A 25,891-nucleotide genomic window follows, 5' to 3' on the forward strand; every position below is an offset into this window, starting at 1 on the left:
TGAGTGCACTGTATGTGAGCTTGAGCAAGTCAGCTGTTGACTGGATTTCATAGGTCGCCATCAGTTGGAGTGTACTGCAATCAAAACATTCTTCTACAGTAGACATTATGTCTACTTCTCAATTTGAGATCTTATTTGTGATTTTTCTTCCCCATGGGGTTAGGGTGGATTGCAAAAATAGCAGATGTGTACCATTTGATGTAGTTGTGTTTGTAGTTAAATGGAACATCAACACAGTAGGTAGCAATGGAAAGACAACGAATGTGACATAATACGATGCAATTGTGTGTCTATGTGTAAGAGAGTGTATGTGGGTGAGCATTACCCTCCACTGGAGTTGCCGTTCTTGCTAAAGTGTGTGCGTGGCTCACTGGAGGCCAGCTTCAGCAATTCGTTCCACTCTCTTTCCCATTCCTCCTCAGTGTATACCAGCCCCGACTACAGAAAGAGAACGAGATAGAAAGTATATCATTATGCACACATCACATCTGAAGGAAACACACCCACACAGTTCTATATCCACCACCTCCTCACACTCCTATGTGCACATACACATTTCCATTCCATCCACTGTGCTGCTACTCACTAGGGCTGGGCGATATCACTAAAACAATTATATATCGATATTATTCAGAGTAGATCCCTGTAGCAATATTTTATTGAGCTATTTGCATATTTATACCATGTGCTAAACTACCATAATGAAGAAGCTGGCCATCTACGTAAATCAGCGTAAAATCTGAGGCCAACATTTCTCAGTACAGTCAAAACTGTTTCTATGAAACAGAGTTTGAAAATGCATTGATTTTGCTACCTTTATACATCTCATCCACACTGAAATAGTATTTTCCTCTACTGAAAACAAAGTTTTCTGAAAACACTCTCCATAACCCCATACTTTGGACAACGATGCCATTTTCGGAAAAGTGTGGACGTGGCCTGAACCTGCAGATTCACTCATTCTGTCATAGAAACACTATGAGTCTCTCTCAGTTGTGATCTAATTATGATATCATGATGCATTACGATATATTGAATCGTATCATACGTACAGCCATTCGTATTACGAATCATATCATGAAGTGCTTGGCGATACCCAGCCCTATGAATTTGCACTGAAATGGGTTAAAAAAGGCAAAAGAACCTTCATATTAAACCAAAAGGTCACTGATGCCAAGTAGATTCAGAGTGTGTATTGGAAGAAACTAATCAATATATTAAATCTAGTTGAAAATAATCAAGGCAAAACTAAGAAGTATGATACTTAATCACTTTCATTTATATGCACAAATATAGCAAAATGCTGTAATTAACATCAATATTTACCTACATAATTTTTACTGTTTACAAACAAATCGATGAAGCAGACGATATTTCAAATTTTTATGTGATGTGTATAAATAGGCTTTGAATTAAATATATATAAAAAAACTATATAAAAAACAAAAACAGAAAAATTTATTACGGGGGCATTTTTTGCACCCACATTTTGAATTTCAGGGGCAGTTTTGTCACCTTTGGTGGTATTTTTACCTCAAGCCCCCTTAATTTCTGACCCTGTTACCGACTGAGAGATGCTATTAAAGGGGTCATGACACGCTTTTTTTTATATATATATATATATATATATATATATATATATATATATATATATATATATATATATATATGTGTGTGTGTGTGTGCCTTGAGGTTCACTTATAATATTAGTAAAGGTTTTTGCACCAAAAACGTATTTGTAAAACATGATCATTTTCCATCCTCATTCTGAACCTCAGAAACGCTTGGTTTTGGTGCTGCTTCTCCTTTAAGACTTGACAGTAAACAGCCACTGTTATGATTGGCTCTCTGCTCTTTACTGATCTACTCTCTCTCTCTTTGCCAGTGATTAAAGATAAATTAGGCTTTGATGTGTTGTTGTGGAGGCAGTCAAATGCAAATGTGCACAATGTCCAGATGCACAATGTGGAGGAAGTAGAGAACGCATCGTTTTGGCAGCTTGGTTTCAACAAATTATCTTTTTGCAGTGAGGAGAAAGTTTGAGTTCTGAAACTTTCAGTATGTTTTTGTAGTACAATGACCTCTTATATGTCAAAAGATTTTGATTCCTCATGACATGACCCCTTTAAAACATTTCTGTCTTAATGCAAGGAAGGATTGTGAAACTAATCTAATGACATGTCTTTAGTAAACGTAACAGCCAAAATAAAAAAAATATCCCAATATTCAAAATCGGTACGTTTCCATACACTTTAAAAGTTCTATTTCAGTCGGACTGAAACAATAATTCGTCTTTTTTAAATGTAATATAAATGCTTTTAGCTTAATTGAAATCGCACCATTCCAATTTTTGCAAAGTCGGACTAACAGACCTAGATAATGCGATTGTAGCTCAGCTTCATCCAGCATGTATGCACAATTGGTCTCTGAGTTGTGCATGATCTACAAAAGACAGAGGTGACGCACGACATGCATTACCAGCACGTCCTCAGCTCACGTACTTCCTTCAAATATTTGATTACACATTGTGCCAAGTATACTTAGACAGACAAAGACTGATACCTGACTATGCGAATACTCACTGTAGCTCAATTTACTGCGTATGTAAACGTACTGAATTTTTCTTCAATTTACACTCACCTGCCACTTTATTTGGTACACCTGTACATCTACTTATTCATGCGATTTTCTAATCAGCCAATTGTGTGGCAGCAGTGTAATGTATAAAATCATGCAGATATGGGTCAGAAGCTTCAGTTAATGTTCACATCAACCATCAGAATGGGGAAAATTGTGACCTCAGTGATTTCGACCGTGGCATGATTTTTGGTGCCAGATGGGCTGGTTTGAGTATTTCTGTAACTGCTGATCTCCTGGGATTTTCACGCAAAACAGTCTCTAGAGTGTTTAGAGAATGGTGCGGGAAAAAAAAATATCCAGCGAGTGGCAGTTCTTTGAGCGAAAACGGCTTGTTAATGACAGAAGTGAATGGCCTAACTGGTCCAAACTGACAGGAAGGTGACAGTAACCCAAATCAAAATGCGTTACAACAGTGCTATGCAGAAAAGCATTTCTGGAAATACAACATGTCGAACATTGAGGCGGATGGGCTACAACAGCAGAAGACCCCTCCGGGTACCACTACTGTCAACTTAGAACAGGAAACTGAGGCTGCAGTGGGCACAGGCTCACCAAAACTGGACCAAAAGTAGACGATTGGAAAAACATCGCCTGGTCTGACAAATCTGGATTCCTGCTGAGGTACACAAATGGTAGACCCACTGCAGCCTCAGTTTTCTGTTCTGTGCTGACAGAAGTGGAACCCAACGTGGTCTTCTGCTGTTGTAGCCCATCCGCCTCAAGGATCGACATGTTGTGCATTCTGAGATGCTATTCTGCTCTCTACAATTGTACAGAGTGGTTATCTGAGTTACTATAGCCTTTCTGTCAGCTCGAACCAATCTGGCCATTCTCTGTTTAACTCTCTCATCAATAAAGCGTTTTCATCCACAGAACTGCCGCTTGCTGGATGTTTTTTGTTTTTCGCACCATTCTCTATACACTCTAGAGATTGTTGCGTGTGAAAATCCCAGGATTTGGTTGATTGGTTGATGTGAACATTAACTGAAGCTCCTGACCCATATCTGCATGATTTTATACATTACACTTCTGCCACATAACTGGCTGATTAGATAATCCCATGAATAAGTAGATGTACAGGTGTTCCTAATAAAGTGGCCGGTGAGTGTATATCAGCAGCAAAATTGTTGCAAACATATTGTGAATATTTGATATATCACCCAGCCCTAATTGAGAGTGTGCATCACTACACACACACATTCTAAAGGAAACACACCCACACACATTGTCTCCTCCACCCGCAAAGACTACCATGCACACAAAAACATTTCCACTTCATCCACTGCACTATACACCCACTCATTTTGTACAACTTTAAATCACTGATACTGTTCAGCAGAAGCTGATTCAAGAGCTTTGGGCCTTCAAGACAATGAAAACAGTGCAGCTAATAAAGAATTCAAGGATTTGCAATCGATCAGACTGCTGATTTCCTGTCCTCCGGTATGCTGTTACAGTAATAAGCTCTTACACTTAAAGCTGTGGTGGAAACGCAGTAGCTAATGTTCAGAGGTGTTTATGGGGAGAACCATTATGAAAGACACAGGAACTGTGGAACAATGTTTACACTTACAATTATCCTCCAGACAGATGGCTTCTAACCTAATCTATTTGCATGAACTGCATTTTTTGTGTTTGTAGTTAATATTTTAGCAGGCAGCTAAGGAAACAAGTTGAATACAAAATGAAACATGCCAATGAAGGTAAACACTCCCAACTACAGACCCATAAAACCTTGCGAATGACGTACTCAAATAAAAACAATATGGAAAAAAAGATTATATTTAACCATTGATTTAAAGTAGTTGATTATAAGTAATATAGAAACAAACAAAAACAATACATTTTAGGTTTATTGGTAAATATTCAGATACATACAAATATATAAGTGGTTTGAGAGTGTAGGGAAACCGACTCAGTTGCATCATCCACAATTAGGGCTGCCACTTTTGAAGTTGTAAAATACAAGACACTGTCTAGATTTGTTAAGGGGGGTGCTAAAACACCCTCTACAGTTTTAGCACATTGTAGCACAATGTGTGGACTTTTCAGATGATCTCTTACCCACCGTAGGCAAAATTTCCAATGACTATCAAGGTTAAATGATCTTAGATGATTTCGCCCTGACACCATTGGGCCAGCTTAAATACAGGGTAAATCAAGTCCCGTATTGATTAGATATGGGACGCACCATTTCATCTTTAAATATGGGATGATCCTGTATTTTACAGGATGGGTGGCAACCCTATCCACAATGCTTCATGCTGCAGAGCTCTTTTAATGCGATTTGTATGCCACGATTCTCTGATCATGGGTAGTGTACTTTTTCACCATTAAACAGAATTTTTTTTTTTTTAATTAAGTTGAAATAATGTGAATTGATGGCTTCAACAGAGCAATATCTCATCGATTAACAACATTGAAGCTCACTGTAGGGCTGTTTTCAATGTTTAAAAGTAATCATTAAAAATCAATTAGCCTATTTTGCGAATTTTTACTTCCAGAACCAGATTTTTGTGATCTTAAGGAATGGAAGCATGGAATACTTGAAGGAAGCATGAATGAGGAAACTACTACACTGGTGAAATAAGTAAGGTACAAACAGTGTCCACCCATATGTAAAAAACAAAAAACAAAAAAAAAAAAACAGATCTTAATGTCTAATACTAACAGATTTCCTTTTGGTTGTAAAAGTACCGTTCTAAGCTGTGGACCATTGAAAACTTTAAGTTTTCATCTGTCGGGAGTTATTGACCTCTTTGTTCTGTTGAGTCTGTTGCCACCTCCACCTCCTCTTCAGAGCTTCTCTCTCTGCCCCACTCTTCATCATGGCATACAGACTTTTTCTCAACACCAGATCTCTGTCATGGAAGCCCCACATACCTGGAACACACATTGACAACACATTATTCAGGAACTCACGACAGTGGACTGGAGCATTTATGGCCGGATTTTATAATCAGTGTTTTGCCAATGTATTTCACTACAGCTAGGCCATTTCTAGCTATAAGCCGCCGCTTAGGGCCCCCAAGCCACCCAGGGTTGGGAGGGTTACTTTTGAAATGTATTCCACTACAGATTATAAAATACATGCTGTAAATGTCATTTGTAATGTATTCCGTTAGATTACTCAAGGTCAGTAACGTATTCTAAATACTTTGGATTACTTCTTCAGCACTGGTAGATTTTTTCACTTGTTTTGACTATAAAAACTCTGCAAGTACAGTAAGACAAAATACACATATTAAAAATACATTCACTGAAAAACCTAAATATCTTATGCAGTTTGTTTCTAAAACAACACAAATCAAATTGATCTTTTTTAAGGATTTTTAGATATTTTTACAGGAAAACAATACAAAAATTATTATCAAGAATATGATTTTTGCCCTAATATCAAAGGCCTTACTAGAAGAAAAGAAATTATGATCCAGCATGAATTTTCTTGATAAAAAATATGATCATGCCTGGTAACGTGCATGTAAAATGGCTAGAAATAGCATTTTAGCTTAGCGTAAAGCTAACAATTTACACAAGGTTTATTTCTATTTCTTCTGCTCCAAACTTACTTCAAACTTACTTCTGTGTCTGCTCGTATGAATGTAACACATCAAAAGAAAGTGTTTTACCGCTGTTCAAATGCACTTTGGATCGCATCATTTATATGTATAAATGTTTTCCATCTGAAAGGACTAAATATTAAATGAAACAAACGACAATAAAATGCAAAGTAATCTCTTCAGTAATCAAAATACTTTTTGAATGTAACTGTATTCTAATTACCAATGTATTCTAATTAAATTGTAACTGTAGTGGAATACAGTTACTTATATTTTGTATTTTAAATACGTAATCCCGTTACATGTATTTCGTTACTCCCCAACCCTGAAGCCACCAGGGGGCCCTGCAAAGCAAGGTAGTTTTTTAATAAAAAAACTAAAAACATATATTATTAAATATACTAAAAGCTGTGACTCGCGTCATTCATGGGTGGGCCTAGGAGGACTCCAGGTAGGATTTCGCTTAGGGCCCCATATGCTCAGAAACGGCCCTGACTACAGCTGAAAACAAATCTTAGACTGAGAGGTTATCTTTTGTCCAAGAATACATTTTGGTAACACTTTATAATAAGGTGCCATTTGTTAACATTAACTATGATTTTTATTTATTTATTTATTTTTTTTATTATTAACTAACATTAACAAAGATTAATAAATACTGTAAAAATATATTGTTCATTATTTGTTGATGATACCTAATGCATTTACAAATTTTAAAGAATGGAACCTTATTATAAAGTGTTACCTACATTTATCTAATGTATTAGATAATTTAACCTAATGCACACACAAAAGAGTCACTCCTTAAGTCTTACCTAAAGAAGCTGCATGCAGAAGGCAGTTGCCATCTCCTGTTGTGGCTAGTGGAAGTAGCTTCTTACAGCTGATGCACATGGTGGACCACCAATTCAATCGACCTACGGAACATAAATACACTGTTATTCAAACATGGACTAATGATAAAGAGAATAAAAGAGTGACCTTGCCAAATTTCACAAAAAAGAGATACACGCAATACTATAGAATATATAGCTTAGTTTAGTTTAGTTAGCATGGATAGCTTAGAACATAATCTTCATAACATGCAGTAGAATAAGCAGTCCTCTGTTGTTCTGCCCTGAGGCTGTTTGCACTGGGCACTGACCATTCGCCCACACTTTTCTCTGGAGCTGATGCCGCGATTCCCTTGGGGTAAAATCTTCCTCCCACTGTTTCTGGCCACTGTCTAAAAGCTAAGCCCTACTAGCAGAGCCCTGAGGCAGTGTGACTGCCAAATGTATCATTTAGATTTAGCTATTTAGCATTTAGCTATCTGCTAAAGTCCCTATAAAGGTGCACTCAGTCATTTTTTTAATATGGCATCTTGGACTTACACTGACACCTAGTGGTTTGGATGCAGCATCATTCAAACGCAATAATTTTCAGTTACGAATGTCATTGTAGAAAGTCAGCCATGATTACTTTAATCAATGAATGAAAGTGTCCAATAACATTGAGGTTAATGAGAATAAGCGAGTAGTATTCAGCTGGTCATGTGATTCTAAAATGGCAGCCCCCATTAGGGGACCCTCTCCATGTAGAATAAAACAGCTTTTATAAGGTTACTGATATGACTGGAGTCTTTATCTCATGTGAGTGGTCATGATTTTATACATATATTTCAAAATTACAATTCATTTCTTTAGAAGTAAAACTTTTTTAAATGAGTAAAAAAAATGACTGAATGCACCTTTAAAGGTGCTGTAAGCGATTTCAGCCGTTCTGCTTCCAGACCGCGGACAAATTTTTGTTTGCTATTTACAGAGTCTAGAGCTGTCACAGAGAACAGTGAGATATCTGACAACACTAATTTCATTCATATATTTCAGGGAGTAGGAAATTTCTTTGCATACCTTTCCATGAAAAAAATCGCTTACAGGACCTTTCAGGCAAGTCAGTTAACTCTGAGGCAATCTTGTTTGTAAAGCCTCTAGCTATTTTCTATGTAGGAAGTAGGCATACCTGTAAAAGTACATCTCCTATCTAGTTGAATGTGGAAGAACCGAATTCTCCAAAACTGTTCGTCAAGATTACGATTCAGTAATATTTTTTAAATCTGCAATAAATTTTAGCAATGTTTTATTTTTGATAAAATTGCATTTTTCAGGCTGGTCCAGCTAATGTGTATGCACATTCCAGAATAAACGAACTCAGCTCTTGTGCAACGCAGGACTTCTATGCCTACAGCCACCATAGTGAGATGCCTCCCACTATGGCTGCCAACTGTTATTAAAATATATAAAAATACATATTAGCCAGGAATTCCAGTATGTTGGCCAAAATTAAGTATTTAGTTGGTGAAACGTCCTGTACTGAAGGCATAGTGTCCTGTATTGTGGCGGCGAAATGCTCAATACTTGCAATATTTGCACTTTTGCAAATTCATTTTAGCTGTTTACGGTAAGGGAATTGCGTTAAAATAGTGCTTTGGTATAAACAATCCTAAATGCATACATAAATCCCTTTACGAGTACTTGTAGTTATCCAGAGATTTGCTAAAGCTACGACAAATCCAAGGAATGCTGAGCCACATGGCCCTCTGGGAAATAGGACTTGATGGGCTATTAATCTCTCTGAGACATAGGCAGATGTTAGATAATGTCTTTATCTTTGTCTTAAATCAAAAAGCTTTGTGTTAGCATTAGCTATGTTGCTGTGCTCGTCTGAGATGTCAGCTTGGCTTTGCTGTTGATCCAAGATCAGGGTTTAGTTTTATTCTGTTGTGATGCCTCTACCATTCTAGTTAGTCTTACGTATTCTAAGATGAATCTTTGCTTATCGTCCAGGGTGATCTCATTCGTATTTGTAGATATTCGTATGCAACGTGTAGATGTATGTGCTGTTTCAGTGTTGGATGAGAGGCATAAACGTAACAAAATCAATGATTTTTTCAAACAAAATCGTATTACTTTGTTCGTTGCCTAAAATTTGACAGTGGCACAGCTTTAGAGATGTACAAATCTATATGAATCCTCTGATGGCCGTATGGAACTAAAATTCCCAGAATCTTTACGAGGATATCGAAAAGATGTTTTAACGACATGCAGATGGGACTAATAAAAGTATAATAATCTGCACTCATTGTATGGCTGAATTTAATTATCATTAAGGCTCAACAGGTATGAAATATAAGTGAAACACCATTTATGTTTCTGTGTAACATTAACATGCTCTACTCATTTATTGACAATTGTGTTTGCTGTCAGAATTGTTCCGAAACGTCCAAATCTTTAAACCCCGAAGTATTCGTAAACAGTTGTATGTCTCAAAAGTTGTTCAAATGTGAAATGAGTTTACGTTTTAGATGCTAACTTAAAATAATGTATGTATGACGGAACCACACCTTACGTACGAATATCTACAAAAGCTAATAAAATCATGTTGTATCATCTCTGACTGAAGAATTTTTGTTTCGATTCACTCATGCTCTGAACGGACATCAGCGATGGGACACACCAGCCTGCTCCAGGGCCACCATGGTGGATTGCTCAATGAGGTCACGCTCGATGAAGCAGCGGAAGTCCTCGCTGTACACGCTCAGGTCAGGCAGCTGGAATGTGTAGATGGGCATTTCCAGGGGGAACTGCTCCCTGGCACAATCCCCTGACACCTGCAGCCGGGCCAGAGACATGATGGCAGAGCTGGCATGGGAGATGCCCCGAGACAGACGCTTCTCTGGATTCAGACAGACACATAGAGAGAGAAAGAGAAAGGAGACAGCAGCTTACTAAATGTCTGCAGCTCTTCTTGAGAAATGACCTTACAATATACTGTACATAAAAAAACAACATGAAATCAAAATTGACCCTATATACTTTCTTAAAGAGGTCATTTCCAACACATTTTTAATGATTTTATATAGGTCCACTTATAAAAAAAAAATTGCTCAAAAACAGTCATAGTTTAGTTTTTAAGAGGATAGTTCACCCAAAAATGAAAATTCTCTCATCATTTACTCACCCTCATGTCATCCCAGATGTGTATGACTTTCAGATGTCAAAGTGGAGATTTAGAGTAAAAAAGGACTCTATTGTTCTGTTTCTCACCCACACCTATCATATCACTTCTGAAGACATGGATTTAACCACTGGAGTCGTATGGATTACTTTTATGTTTCCTTTATTTTGTATTGATTTATTCACTTGCAGTTTATGAACCTAGCTGAAATAATTTTCTAAAAATATTTGTTTGTGGACCTGAGTAGCTCAGCGAGTATTGACGCTATGAGTATTGGTCTCAATGGGACATCTGGTGAGTTGTGCGTGGATCACAGAGAGTATCATGAGCCTCCACATGCGGAGTCTCCACAGTGTCATGCACAACGAGCCACGTGATAAGATGTGTGGATTGACGGTCTCAGAAGCGGAGGCAACTGAGACTTGTCCTCCGCCACCCAGACTGAGGTGAGCAACCGCGCCACCACGAGGACCTACTAAGTAGTGGGAATTGGGCATTCCAAATTGGGAGAAAAAAACAAAAACAAAAAAAAACACAGTTTGTGTTCTGCAGAAGAAAGAAAGTCATACACATCTGGGATGGCATGAGGGTGAGTAAATGATGAGAGAATTTTCATATTTGGGTGAATTTTCCATTTAAGACCATTTTATACTCTCAGACGCTTATAATTAAACTTTTTTTGAGTCACGACTTCTAAAGAAAAAACCTATTCCATAATTTTTTTTATAATAATTTATCTAAATATAATACATTTATCCCACTCTGAAATGACTTATAATTTCTGCTGATGTAACCAAGGTTGTGTGGTCGTGGAAAATAATGTTAACCAATGATATCATAGCCTCTATTTTCACACATTATTTCTCATTGAGTATCACTTAAAAATGTCACATTACAAAAGTTAAATGCATTAAGAATGCTTTTCATGCTGTCTTTAATACTAATATGATCTAAAACTAAATGAAAGCATTAAATACTCATTTACAAAACAGCAAATAATCCAAAATAAGAAGAGTTTGCCCTACCTTGAGTGTTTTCCTCTTGTTTCTGTAGGCATTGCTCAGGCTTGCTGATGTGCTGCGGGGTGTTGTTACGCTCTGGCTGCTTGCAGTAACGGCCCTCATTGAAAACGTGGGGCAGGTTGGCAGTGTGGACCTGCCGGAGCTGCTCATAGTCACTCAGAGCGGCGCTTAGGTCCCAGTTTTTACCTGCGTCCACCACAAACACACATACAAACACAGTTAAGGATCATGACACAATGAACTTGGATAAATGTGGCAGAGAGCACAAATTCCAATTAATGTTAGAGATTCTATGAGTCAAATACATTCATGGCTTATTTTTGAATGAAGTCAATCATACACACATATAATTGTTTTTAGAATAAAAAGACACATAAGGCCAAAACATACTCTATGTAAGCACTTGGACCCCGACTCTTCTAGCTACGCAAGCTTGTTTTCGTGCACCTTTGCATTCCGAAATGTGTCAAACCACAATTTATAACACAGCGCAAGTATGCATTGGATTCTAAATGTTGCCACAAGGGGCATTACAGTGGAAATTAGTGTGAATCCGGATCCAATATGTTTATAGCAAGTTACCTGAATAAAAATACATCCAGTTTAATGAAACAGCAGGGGTGGATCTAGAATTGTTTTTTTTATGGGGTGGCAAGGGGGTGGTATAAGCGACTACGAGTGGTGACAACACTAAAGCAAGCACCCATGCGAAGATCTTATGGATTAAGGTACCAAGCTTCATTGCAACAAGTACTAGCTCATTAATTGGAGTCACTATCAAATTATAAATGTCCATGAATTTGCGATACAACTGCATTTCCACAGGAACCACATAGTAACCATTTTGATACTGAATTGCCAACATATAAAAAAATATATATTTTTGCATAATAAAAAATAAGTAACAAAATTTCTATCTCCAGAGCACCAAGACATTGTCTATCACATCAACAAATTCTAGATGTTCCTATGCTTCACATATAGAACCAGCAGTCTAGACTAAATGTCACCACCTTTGTAACAGCTGGAATAATCCATTTGAAAGCGAAGATTAACACAAAGTTAGATCTAAATAAAAATAAACTGTACAGAAAATTGTACTGTGGGGGGCAGTGCTGCAAAACTCATGAATATTAATTATGTTATGCATAGTAAAATATTATTATAAATTACCTGTTTTGATGAACAGTCATTCTTAATGACCGATTCAAGCACTCAAATAAATATTTCACATAATATTTCATCTCTACATTTGCAACTATCAGTCTAGGGATTTTGTTAGTCAGTAGATGAATACATAGATCAGCACTTTGATTAAGAACATGACTGATTGGGATTGGGTAGCTCAGCAAGTAAAGACGCTGACTACTACACCTGGAGTTGCAAGTTCAAATCCAGGGCATGCTAAGTGACTCCAGTCAGGCTTCCTAAGCAACCAATTGGCCTGGTTGCTAGGGTGGGTACAGTCATGTTGGGTTAACCTCCTTGTGGTCGCCATAATGTGGTTCTCGCTCTCAGTGGGGTGCGTGGTGAGTTGTGCTTGGATGCTGTAAAGCCTCCACATGTGCTATGTCTCCACAGTAACACGCTCAACAAGCCATGTGATAAGATGCGCAGACTGACTGTCTCAGACACAGAGGCAACTGAGATTTGTCCTCTGCCACCCGGATTGAGTCACTATGCCACCATGAGGACTTTGCCCAATTCCCAATGTGCTCTTTCCAGAAAAAAAAAAAAGAACATGACTGATTGATCTAGTGGTAAATTTTTGCCTTTAGTTTTTAGAGGGTTTGGATTCTAATTCGTCCAAATATAACTTTTTATTTTAATAAAATAAGATTGCATCTGTATGTCAGTGGATGGGTGTTACACATTAAAAATCAAATGCAATAAAAGATGTGGGGAAACAAGAGTAGCGGAAACACAGACACATTTATTGACAGTTCTGTATATGAAAGAACAGCAAACTCCGAAATTCAGACAGTGACAAACACAAACTCTCCGCTCTGGCAGTGGAAACCCGGAATGCGCCCGAGCGCCCACGAACGAGATGACACAATTCACGAACAACCCTCTCCCATAGCACAACCCAGCCATGAAACACTTACAGGTGCATCTCAATAAATTAGAATGTCGTGGAAAAGTTCATTTATTTCAGTAATTCAACTCAAATTGTGAAACTCGTGTATTAAATAAATTCAGTGCACACAGACTGAAGTAGTTTAAGTCTTTGGTTCTTTTAATTGTGATGATTTTGGCTCACATTTAACAAAAACCCACCAATTCACTATCTCAAAAAATTAGAATACATCATAAGACCATAAAAAAAAAAAACACTTTTAGTGAATTGTTAGCCTTCTGGAAAGTATGTTAATTTACTGTATATGTACTCAATACTTGGTAGGGGCTCCTTTTGCTTTAATTACTGCCTCAATTCGACGTGGCATGAAGGTGATCAGTTTGTGGCACTGCTGAGGTGGCATGGAAGCCCAGGTTTCTTTGACAGTGGCCTTCAGCTCATCTGCATTTTTTTGGTCTCTTGTTTCTCATTTTCCTCTTGACAATACCCCATAGATTCTCTATGGGGTTCAGTTCTGGTGAGTTTGCTGGCCAGTTAAGCACACCAACACCATGGTCATTTAACCAACTTTTGGTGCTTTTGGCAGTGTGGGCAGGTGCCAAATCCTGCTGGAAAATGAAATCAGCATCTTTAAAAAGCTGGTCAGCAGAAGGAAGCATGAAGTGCTCCAAAATTTCTTGGTAAACGGGTGCAGTGACTTTAGTTTTCAAAAAACACAATGGACCAACACCAGCAGATGACATTGCACCCCAAATCATCACAGACTGTGGAAACTTAACACTGGACTTCAAGCAATTGGGCTATGAGCTTCTCCACCCTTCCTCCAGACTCTAGGACCTTGGTTTCCAAATGAAATACAAAACTTGCTCTCATCTGAAAAGAGGACTTTGGACCACTGGGCAACAGTCCAGTTCTTCTCCTTAGCCCAGGTAAGACGCCTCTGATGTTGTCTGTGGTTCAGGAGTGGCTTAACAAGAGGAATACGACAACTGTAGCCAAATTCCTTGCCACGTCTGTGTGTGGTGGCTCTTGATGCCTTGACCCCAGCCTCAGTCCATTCCTTGTGAAGTTCACCCAAATTCTTGAATCAATTTTGCTTGACAATCATAAGGCTGCGGTTCTCTCGGTTGGTTGTGCATCTTTTTCTTCCACACTTTTTCCTTCCACTCAACTTTCTGTTAACATGCTTGGATACAGCACTCTGTGAACAGCCAGCTTCTTTGGCAATGAATGTTTGTGGCTTACCCTCCTTGTGAAGGGTGTCAATGATTGTCTTCTGGACAACTGTCAGATCAGCAGTCTTCCCCATGATTGTGTAGCCTAGTGAACCAAACTGAGAGACCATTTTGAAGGCTCAGGAAACCTTTGCAGGTGTTTTGAGTTGATTAGCTGATTGGCATGTCACCATATTCTAATTTGTTGAGATAGTGAATTGGTGGGTTTTTGTTAAATGTGAGCCAAAATCATCACAATTAAAAGAACCAAAGACTTAACCTACTTCAGTCTGTGTGCATTGAATTTATTTAATACACGAGTTTCACAATTTGAGTTGAATTACTGAAATAAATGAACTTTTCCACGACATTCTAATTTATTGAGATGCACCCGTATATAGGGAGGAAGCATCAACAATCGGCTCACCTGGTTACCACACACCTGAGAGCAATTAAGAGAGAGAGAGAGAAAGAGAAAAAGACAACATGCACAAACACACACATACACACTACATACACACAAACAATACCGTCGAGAAGGCCATCACAATGGGGGACATGGACAAGAGCGCGAGCTGCGGCAAAACTGCTGACCGCTACGCAACGAACACTTATCATAACATTCTAAATAACTCATTCCAGCACCAGATCGCCATTCAAAACACACACAGATGAAATAGAAACTCCAACTCAAGAACTGGAGATGTTTCATCTGGATTATACACATACCTGATGGCAGCTATATCAAAAAGTTGTGAGGACATGTCTCACCCCTCTCAACCCATAACTGACAGTGATGCATCTTATAATCATTCAGTGAATACTTGGAAACAACTGAAAAATACATCTTTTACCTCTTTTTTTTCAGCGTATTTGTCCATGTGGTCATTGTTGTTGAGGAAATAACCTCATCAACCCACGAGAGCCCAAACACTGTACACACGCTGCAATAGTAGGTAGGCAATTGGTCGAAGCTGTGATTGGTTGCTGCTGTAATCAGTCAATGGGTCTGTTGTCATTTGTGTGATTAGTGAGAGTTTAGGCAGTTTGACATGAATAAACCCCTACACAATGTCAAAATCAATGATAATATACTTACATTTATATTTAATCCATTTGGATACTTATGCTGGGGTGGCACTGCTTTTTCTTAGGGTGGCATTTGCCACCCCATGCTACCCCGGTAGATCCGTCCATGTGGTACAGACTTTTGACGCATGTTCAAACAGGCTCCACGCATCTACGTACGCATACTTGTGTAAAGTATTTTTCTGGCCTTACTTTGCATGTTAATTTGCATAACCACTGCAAAGCCCCTTGGGCCGGTAAGCAACCATCTAGCAACTACCAAGCAACCAACCAGAACACCCAGGCAAACCACACAGCAACACATTAAAACCACTGTAAACACCTTAGCAACTGCAAAGCAATGCTCTGGCAACCACCCAAGCATTATGGTGGCCTCTTGTGCATGGGCAAGCACCACTCATTTTTTCTTAAGAAAATGTAAAAATCTAGTCATTTTTAATGTTAAATTAATATTATGGGTTCAATACAAGTTAAGCTCAATCGACAGCATTTGTGGCATAATGTTGATTACCACAAAATATTATTTAGACTCCTTTTCAAAAATCGAGGTTACAGTGAGGCACTTACAATGGAAGTGAATGAGGACAATTTTTGGAGGGTATAAAAGCAGAAATGTGAAGCTTATAATTTTGTAGAAGTACTTACATTAATTCTTCTGTTAAAACTGTTTTATTATTTGAGCTGTAAAGTTGTTTAAATCATTTTTACATTCGTTTTAGTGTTTGTTGACATTACATCATCATGTAAATGAAGCTGTAAAATGTAATATAACTTTACATAGAAAAGGTTAAGTGATTTTACCACACTAAAATCATATTAACACACATATTGTTTACGTCTTGTGGCTATACTTTTGAAACACTGAGTATTTTAACGTTTACTTCAATGATTGGCCCCATTCATTTCCATTGTGTCTCACTGTAACCTCGATTTTTGCTTAATTTTGTTTTTTTTTTAAGAAAAGGAGGACCAAGTCAAATGCTCCCGTCATCAATACAAGATCTTGGCCAAAATTTAATGCAACTCTGGATGGAAATAAATGTTGTGATGTTGCATAAGTTTGCTGAAACAATGCCAAGACAAATGCGCACAGTAATCAAAGCTAAAGATGGTACTGATGATGGGAGAAAATCTTCTCCAGCACATCCCAATGACTTTCAATTGAGTTAAGGTCAGGACTCTGTGGTGGCCAATTCATGTTTGAAAATGATTCCTCATGTTCCCTGAACCACTCTTTCACAATATGAGCCCGATGAATCTTGGCATTGTCATCCTGGAATATGCCCGTGCCGTCAGGGAAGAAAAAATCCATTGATGGGATAACCTGGTCATTCAGTACAAGTCAGCTGACTTCATTTTATTGCTGCATAACATTGCTGAGCCTAGACCTGACCAACTGAAGTAACCCCAGATCATAACACTACCTTAAATCCAAACTGCATTTTTTTAATTTATTTTTTTGGCCAGGCATTGTAAAATTTTCCAGCATTTATTAATCTTGGTTAATGTCAATTTATAAATATACAATTGTTTATTGTTTGTTCATGTTAGTTCATATTGTATTAACTAATGTTAACTTACACAATATAATAATAAAAAAAAAATTAAGTATAAAAACTAAAAACTAGTATATGTTGAAATGAACATTTACTAAGATTATTAAGTATTGTTCATTATCAGTTCATGTTAACTAATGTAGTTAACTAATGTTAACAAATACAACCATAAGTGTTACCCACACAAAATAATAGTTTTAGATAGTTTTAATAGTATAGGACACTGCTGACAATGCCTGAAATTCAATTTCCACGACACACGTAACTGTGTAAATGTTTATTTATAGCAAAAAAATCAACGAAAACAAGAAGTTGTCCAGAATGTGAACACAGCACCTCGAAATATATATTTGTAAACAAATGTAAAGAATAAACATACCTCTTAGAGAGTAGAGATCTTTGCAGATAGTATGGTTTGGTTATCTTTCAGAATAATTGCTCATATACTCTATGTGAGATTTCTGCGTCTTTATAAGGATTTTGTCTGAATTTTTCCTTCCCCAGCAGATATGTTTTGAAAAATATTGCTTTGTGACAATTTGAGTTCTTTAAGGCTTATTTTGTGTAAAGGATAGCAGAAACAGCACTTGACAAATCTCAATTCTTGAGCGTTTTCTCAAGAATAATTTCCTGCGTTTCTGTCAGGCATGCGCATTATTCAGCAAGGTGTGCAATCTGTGTCTAATAATACTGTGAAAAGAAGCCCCGCTCCAGTTCCCAGCAATGCTAAGTGTTATAAATAAATTATGCAGATAAGTGTGTACTGCTTAGCTTTACTTCTTGCCTATTTAGATATACTGCTTGTTGTAACTTTCAGTTAATTGTCTTTTTGTGATTATTCAGAGTTTTTCATTTTCACCGTCATTGTGATTTGTATGTTAAATGATCAGGTCTACGAGCGCTGCACGCTCTCTTGAGAATGTGCGCAATAGAAGCCATTAGACTGCGGAGAATTTCAAAATAAAAGTCATCAATGTTTCTTAATCTTATGACTTATTTATTTACTTTGCACATGTTCGCGGGGCCCCCCAGGCACGTCGGGGCCCTAGGCGGCAGTCTGTTTCACCTGTAGTATAGGCCGGCCCTGTGGACGCTTGTAAATGCCATTCATTCTCAACAGCTGCAATCCGAACAGACCTAAAACCATCCTGCCTGCATGTAGCATGGAACCCATCAATCAATACCAATCTCATCGCAGTTTATGGATTTGTGCATCCTTTGGCCAGCCAGACATTTGAAAAGACATTTTAAGGTTTAATCGAATGACCTCTCGGCACCTCTGATACATGCGCTTTTGCAGTTTAAGCATTAGGCGTCTCAATCACTGTGCATAATGCGAGAGTGGGGAGCTTCCTGACCGTCTCCAGCTCTGTCTGTCCTATAGATCTTCAATTGGATTTTGCAGACATTATCACATATCGTGGACACAGTTTGACCATATAAAGAAAAAAACAATTCTTCTTATCTAAAGGTAGTGCTTTTAAATTCCAGAGCTGGAAGAATTTTCTGGTTCCAAATTCAAACACACCTGATTTCATTAAAAAAGTACCCACTGGGAAATTTTATAGCAAAAGCAAATCTGTTTGCTGGGTTTGAAACAAAAATATCCTGTCTATATTCATAATACGTTTCAGAGTTTAAAACAGCAAATAGCTGTCAGCTAGTGAAGGAAATATGTAATAACAATTAACTGATTCCAGCTGATTGGTATCAGCACTCTTAGTTTGATATACCCAATAAAAGGTTTGATTTACCAAATTATTAAAATGATGGTATTTATTTAGTGTTAGAGGCATTGTATTATTTAGGTTACATATGCTTTGATTAATGTGCATTGGGACTGTCTAGTGTGATTTGATTGATTTTTTTTTATTTGTTTTTTTTAGATTATTTACAGTGAAGTGTGTATAGAATTTCTCTTCTTAACATCAACCTGCCCAGGGAAGGCAGATGAAAATTAGCCATCTTGGCTAAATCTACCACATTTACTGTACATCAACATAATGTTAATTAATGTGTAACTGTCCCTAACAATTAAGTAAAAATTCACAAATGCACCAATACAACACTTTCATAATATCATAATATCTTCAATGCTACAATCAGGCCTGGATGGAATCTGCAGACTTTTAAATTTTTTTTATTTTCAGCACTGATATTGAGTGAAAATATGAGCAATTCTGAAAAATCGTTTTAAATATGGTAAAATACGTTAATCGAAAATTGGCAGGTGAAAGCATTATCATATTAGACAAAAATCTTTCATAAAAGAACTATTTAATATAAGGGTTAGGGATGTGTAAAACTTTGTTAATGATGGTTATGTTATAACAAAAAGTAAATCATAATTTAAAGTAGGGCTGCACAATAAATGACAATAAAATCACGATCTGAGCATGTGCTATTTCTAAACCACAGCAATCTTTTTTCTTTTTTTTTTAGAATTCTGTTGTTTAATTTTCCATACTGATTGGTGCGCATCTTTTTGCACACTGACAAGATCTCGCTAATCAGAACGCTGTGTGCAAAAAAGGCACCAGTGAGAGAACAGAACAGAAATTGGGAAGGTGAATGAAGAATAAAAATAAAAAAAAAGGCATAAAGAAATAACAGACATTATCATCTATCACTTATGCAAAGACAATACCGGAGAAGAACCTCCGATTTAAATTGCACTTGACCCAGACCATTAGTGCTTTGCACATGCAATTTTGCCAAACCCACTTGCGCCTAAACTTAGCGCATGCTTGCATGAAAATACCTAAACTTAATGGCCATACCCACTGACTTTGCATGTATGTCTTACGGCATAGCACTAGTGCTCTTAAAATAAGGCCCGAAATGACCAAAGAAAGAATGGGACTGGACAACTGAACCACTTTTATTCAGGTCTCAGCTGTGACTTGGCTAATGAATGAAAGATGCTCTTTCAGTAATTAACCTTTGCTTCTCTCATTAATCAGCTACTATGCTTTATCTACATTGGGATAAAGATAGAGATAGAGTTGGGATAGAGATTAATATAGTGACATTGTATAAATTGTTGAGCATTCATGTACTATAACATGATGGGATCCACATTTCATAACACAGTGAGCAAAAGTGTCAGAACATGTGGCACATTCAAGTGCTGTATTTGTGAGGTTATGTGAGTGTTAATGGAGTGTCTCTATGTAAAAGACAATGGATATTTTCAGAATGAAATACTTACTGAATACTGCAGAGTATTTACTGTATACTGCCTACTATTTGTTTTAAATAGTATGTAAACACAACCAGTTATGCAATGATAAATATTTCAGACAGCAGTATGCTACAAAGTTGTGACATCACCTCACCATGTTGCATGTCTAATTCAGCAAAATACATCCTCATGCAAATAAAATGGTTATTTGGCTGATTATTTATCCAATTTGTATTAAAATGTCTTGACTCTTCACAGTCTGATTAGATAATAAGTCAAAAAAAAAAAAAAAAAAAAAAAAGATTGCGGTTGATATTACCAGTTCATTTGTCACAGTACAAACATTCGAGTGCATTGTAGGATACAGAACCCAGAATAGTGGGCTCTATTGTATACTGTACATTTTAGCAAATGTAATGGGTCATCAAGGTATTCTATGCATACAGAAAATCGGCATATTATGCACAGTATACATATAACTATACTATACTTTACTGTCCAAATCAAGCATAAAACTTATACAAAAATGTCTGCCAGAGATGGCTGAGTCATTTTTCCCAGAACACCTCTAACCACACACAGGGCCTGTGCAGTGAGATTGTTACAGCTGGGATATGCATCTGAGATGTGACTTCAAGGCCCTTCCCACTTATCTTTCCATAACAACTTCTGTGATGGCGGTTTCACAGGGATCCAGTGGAGGGCGGGAGGCAAATAGACAGTGAGAACAGCCAGGTGAGATGATGTGCTAATGAGGAGTGACACTGACAGCCAGGAAACCATCCTTACCCTGACACTATCTATTAGTCATTCAGCCCTAAACCACAGTCAAGGCTAATCTGAGCCTTATGGCAGATCTTTCAATGGTTCTGAGTATTTTTGAAATCTGTCTTGTTATAACTGTAGCTAGTGATTTGATAAGTGAAAATATCATTGAATAAGATCAGTGAGAAGTTTAGTTCCTGTAGAGCCCCAGATGTTCTAAAACCAGATTGGTGGTTTAGCTTAACAAATATAAGATTGCCCAGCCCTAATATAAAGGTGGACAGCATAAACTTATCGGACACTTTGTGGCTGCAGAATATATTAATCATGCGTGACAAAAAAGAATACAGTATCATTACAAAGTCATTGGCAATCAAAAACGTTTGCTTTCGTGCAATGCTGCATCTACGTCGATAGGTGTCAGTATAAATTCCAAGACCACAAAAACAAAACTGCATTTTTTAAGTAGTTAAACTACAGGTAAGCTGTACTTTTGAAAGAGTAGTTAGCGACACTAAAGTTACTTACAAAAAGTAGCTTATTACATTAATATAACTACAAAATATTAGCTTTTACCTGGCAGTATTCACAAGACACACTTCACAGACAGCATGAGGCATCTCACACTAGGCTATGAGGAGGGTGGTGGGCTGACTGGAACAGCAGTCCAGCAGTGACCTGAGACTGAGTGAAGGCTAATGGGAAGGTGGAGGCCTGACTGGAACAGCAGTCCATCAGTTACCTGAGACTGAGTTAAGGCTAATGGGAGTTAGCTACCTTCAAATCAGCACTCTTGATTTGTGCTTGGTGGAGTACCTTACATGTGCTGCAGTCAGCTTTAAACATGTTTACACCTGCAGCAGCTCACACACCTGCAGAGTCTACATTTCACACTCTCAGAGCTGACCAATAAGTAACACACAACATGGGTAGAGGTGTGGAAACAAATTGAATCATTGCAATATTTTACCACACAATTTTATATAGGTATTCTAACGCCAATAGTCAATGCAATGTAGTTTAATTTTTCATATTTTTATCTTTGGGGAAAAAGAGAGATAGAGCACCACTCAGAGTAAGTGTGTGAGAAAATTAAATGTCAATGAACGGTCAGCAATGAATGATTCACTCAATTATTTCTATTCGACAAAAATGCAAACTCAGAATGAGCTAAGAATATAAGTCTATAAATTATATTTTTTGTTATTTACGTTCAAAGCTTTGAATGGTCTAGCTCCACAGTACTTAAGTGACCTTCTAGCACGCTATACGCATTACGATCACAAAATTCTGTCCTGCTAATAGTTCCTAGAATATCAAAATCCACAAAAGGAGGTAGATCCTTTTCCTATTTGGCTCCTAAACTATGGAATAGTCTCCCTAACACTGTTCTGGATGCAGAAACACTCACTGAGTTTAAGTCTAGAATAAAGACTCATCTATTCAGCCAGGCATACACCTAATTTACACTTCACCTCACAATTAGGCTGCTTTAGTTAGGTCTGCCGGAACCAGAAACATTTATCATGATCGATAACTCTGCAAAAAACTGAATGGCATCTACGCTAATATTATTCTATTTGTTTCCCTGTCTCAACCTCGGGATTCATTTCCCGAGGTTACCAGAGCCGGCCAGATCCAGCACCATTCCTGCTTGGTTTCGGACTCCACTGCTACGTGTCTCTGAGTGATGACAACTAAATGCAACCGGTGCCAGACATCATTTCAGTCTATTATGATGGACTTCAGGGGATGAACTGATGCTAACTCTATGAAAGCTAAAGGCTGTCGCATTGAAAGATTGTACAAAAAAACTGGACTCGTACATTCATTGGTTTATACAGAGCACATACTTAACTACCAAACTGCCCTCACTGCTGCAAGCTGCTCCAATCTCTCGTCAACCATTAAAACTCTAGATGCAGACCTGACGCACTTTTTGCAATGGTATATAAACTCATTAAGCCTCCAGAACATGATGTTTCTGGCTCTGATGAGCTTGTGAATGGCTTTGTTCAATTCTTCACAGACAAATTAAAGTCTATTTCTGAGTCTATTGCCAATGATACACCACATACATGTGCTCTCACACTGAGTCTTTGTCAGTCCACCAAAAAATGTCTCTGTATGCCTTTACTCCTACTACAACTTCTACTATAAGTGAACTAATTATGAAGTCTAATTCTACATCCTGTCAACTTGACCCTGCTCCCACCTCTCTACTTAAAATGTGTATTTATTATTAAATGTGATATTTCACCTACCATCACACATTTGATTAATTGTTGCCTAGCCTCTGCCACAATTCCAGCAGAAATGAAAACCGCTGCTGTTACACCCATTCTTAAGAAACCTGGTCTTGATCATTTAAATTTGAATAATTACAGGCAAATTTCAAATGTACCATTCCTAGCAAAAAAAAATTATACTTTTTAAAAAAAAAAACTGAACAAGTAGTGGCCTCACAATTGCAGTCTTACTTAAATTCTAATGGTCTTTTTGAACATTTCCAGTCTGGTTTCTGTCCATCACACAGCACTGAGACTGCTCTTCTACATGTGGTTAATGACATCCTCCTGTCTATGGATTCTGGGTCTACAAACATCCTAATCCTCTTTGATCTAAATTCTGCTTTTGACACTCTTTGCCATTATATTCTCATTTCTCACCTCTCTGAAATTGGCATCACTGGTTCAGCTCTATCCTGGCTTACTTCTTACCTTACTGACAGAAAATATTTCGTCACTATACACAAATCTACCACTGCTCCTCTAACACAAGATGTTCCCCAGGGTTCAGTTCTTGGACCATTACGGTTTATTATTTACATGCTTCCAATTGGTGACATCATACGTAAACATGGCCTTCAATTTCATTGCAATGCTGATGACATCCAAATTTACCTTATCACCAGCTCTGACTCACCATCTCTTCCTTACTCACTCACTGCATGTATTAGGGACATCAAACTACTGGATGTCCCTGAATTTTCTTAAACTCAATAACAACAAAACTGAAATATTATTAATTGGCTCCACTACTCAAGTAAAAAGAATGGACCTGTGCTTTGATATTGATGGGGTTCATGTTAAGCCCTCCCCTTCTGTCCGAAATCTTGGTGTTTTATTTGACTCCTCTCTCTTTTGATTCTCCTATTTCCTATGTTGTTAAAAACTCTTTCTTCTAATTACGGAATATTGCACGACTCTGGCTGATGCTGAAATCTTGTTACATGCTCTGATCACATCACGCCTTGATTATTGTAATGCCTTGTTTATCGACTTACCCCCCAAAAAACATTGCTAGACTACAGTATGTCCAAAATGCAGCTGCAAGAGTCCTCACCTTCACAAGGCACTCTGCCCATATCACCCCTCTACTGTATGATCTCCACTGGCTACCTGTTGCATCCCTTATTCAATTTAAAATACTAACATTTAAGGCTTTAAACAGACTTGCTCTGGTTTATTTGTCTGATCTATTTCACCTTTATTTGCCTACTCGGTCTCTTAGATCTTCTAAACTTGGCCTTTTGTCTGTTTTTTTTTTTTTTTTTACGTATCTTGTATCGTATATCATGTTATGAAATGTATTTCTGAAATGTACTTATTGTAAAGTGACCTTGAGCTTTGGGAAAGGTGCTATATAAATGAAACTTCTTTTTAAAAGGGAATACATAGACTGTCAATTAATTGCCAACAAAAGCCTTCATCAGCCAACTAACAAGGACAATGCATCTATGTGAACTTCTGCAGTTAATCCAGGATGGACTTCAAAGACATTAGTCATTAATCTTACAGTTCTTACAAAATCTTTGTTTAAGCACTGGCCCTTAACACTAACTTAGTTGACTTATTTTAAACCATGACTCGCACTACACACAAATAACTAATATTGGCATTATATTCATGCTGTTTAGCCAGAGGGGAACTGTCCCTCACAGTGAGCCTGTTTCTCCCAAGGTTATTTTTCTCCATTAACCAACATCTTATGGAGTTTTGTGTTCCTTGCCACAGTTGACTTCGGCTTGCTCGATGGTGTTCTAAATACAATAATTATTTATTTTATTTTTACAATCATATTTAATCAAACTACACAATAATGAATCTAAGACATTATAGATATTACAGTTTCATTTTCTGTTAATGCATGATTTTCTGTAAAGCTGCTTTGAAACGATGTGTGTTGTGAAAAGCACTATAAAAATAAAAACGTCTTGACTTGGCTTGTGTTCATGGCGTTCCAAACTAACATGTAAGAGCAGCGCAGATGTGTAAGAGCAGCTAGATGTGTGAATTTTCAATCATCCCTGTGACATTAAAGATTTGAGCCAGTAGGTAGCGACAAAAGACCGTCTTGTGTGTGCTATGAGCGAGTCAAGCTGACACTGACAAACTGTGTTCTCAGTCAGTGCACAAATTTCTCCGGATGTCTCTCACTCCATGATCGCTCGAATTACTACTACACTATAGCTGAGAAATAGAGTTAAACTAACAGTTTCAGCATTACTGCCAATCACATCTGAGAGTCGCGACAGACAGTGTAATCAAACAGACTCAGGGCACCTACCTGACACCCGCCGAGTTACATTTTCAACACGGCGGACAGAGAGAATTTCAAAATAAGAGTTCCCCAAGAAAACAACAAAACATTTTAATGTGACTGAAATACTCAGAGGATAATTCAGATAGCACGTATGGCAGCATCAATCCACGATCGGAGCAGATTACTATCACACTACAGCTGAGGAATAGAGTTAAACTTAATAGCTGCAGCATTACTGCA

General features: G+C 37.6%; 1 protein-coding gene across 2 annotated transcripts in view; it reads right to left on the reverse strand.

Annotated features, from left to right (window-relative positions):
• LOC127436325 (OTU domain-containing protein 7A-like) overlaps positions 1–25,891 on the reverse strand; it is a 132,960-nt gene that overhangs the window by 21,114 nt on the left and 85,955 nt on the right. For both annotated transcript variants that reach the window (XM_051690416.1, XM_051690417.1), the window contains 5 exons: positions 11,222–11,404; positions 9,696–9,914; positions 7,016–7,117; positions 5,396–5,523; positions 326–438 (listed from right to left, as the gene is read on the reverse strand). In XM_051690416.1, the coding sequence (XP_051546376.1) occupies positions 326–438; positions 5,396–5,523; positions 7,016–7,117; positions 9,696–9,914; positions 11,222–11,404 (745 nt within the window). The remainder of the gene's footprint in view (positions 1–325; positions 439–5,395; positions 5,524–7,015; positions 7,118–9,695; positions 9,915–11,221; positions 11,405–25,891) is intronic.

The sequence above is a fragment of the Myxocyprinus asiaticus genome, chromosome 46 (assembly GCF_019703515.2).
Source record: "Myxocyprinus asiaticus isolate MX2 ecotype Aquarium Trade chromosome 46, UBuf_Myxa_2, whole genome shotgun sequence".
NCBI classification, from domain to species: Eukaryota; Metazoa; Chordata; class Actinopteri; order Cypriniformes; family Catostomidae; genus Myxocyprinus; species Myxocyprinus asiaticus.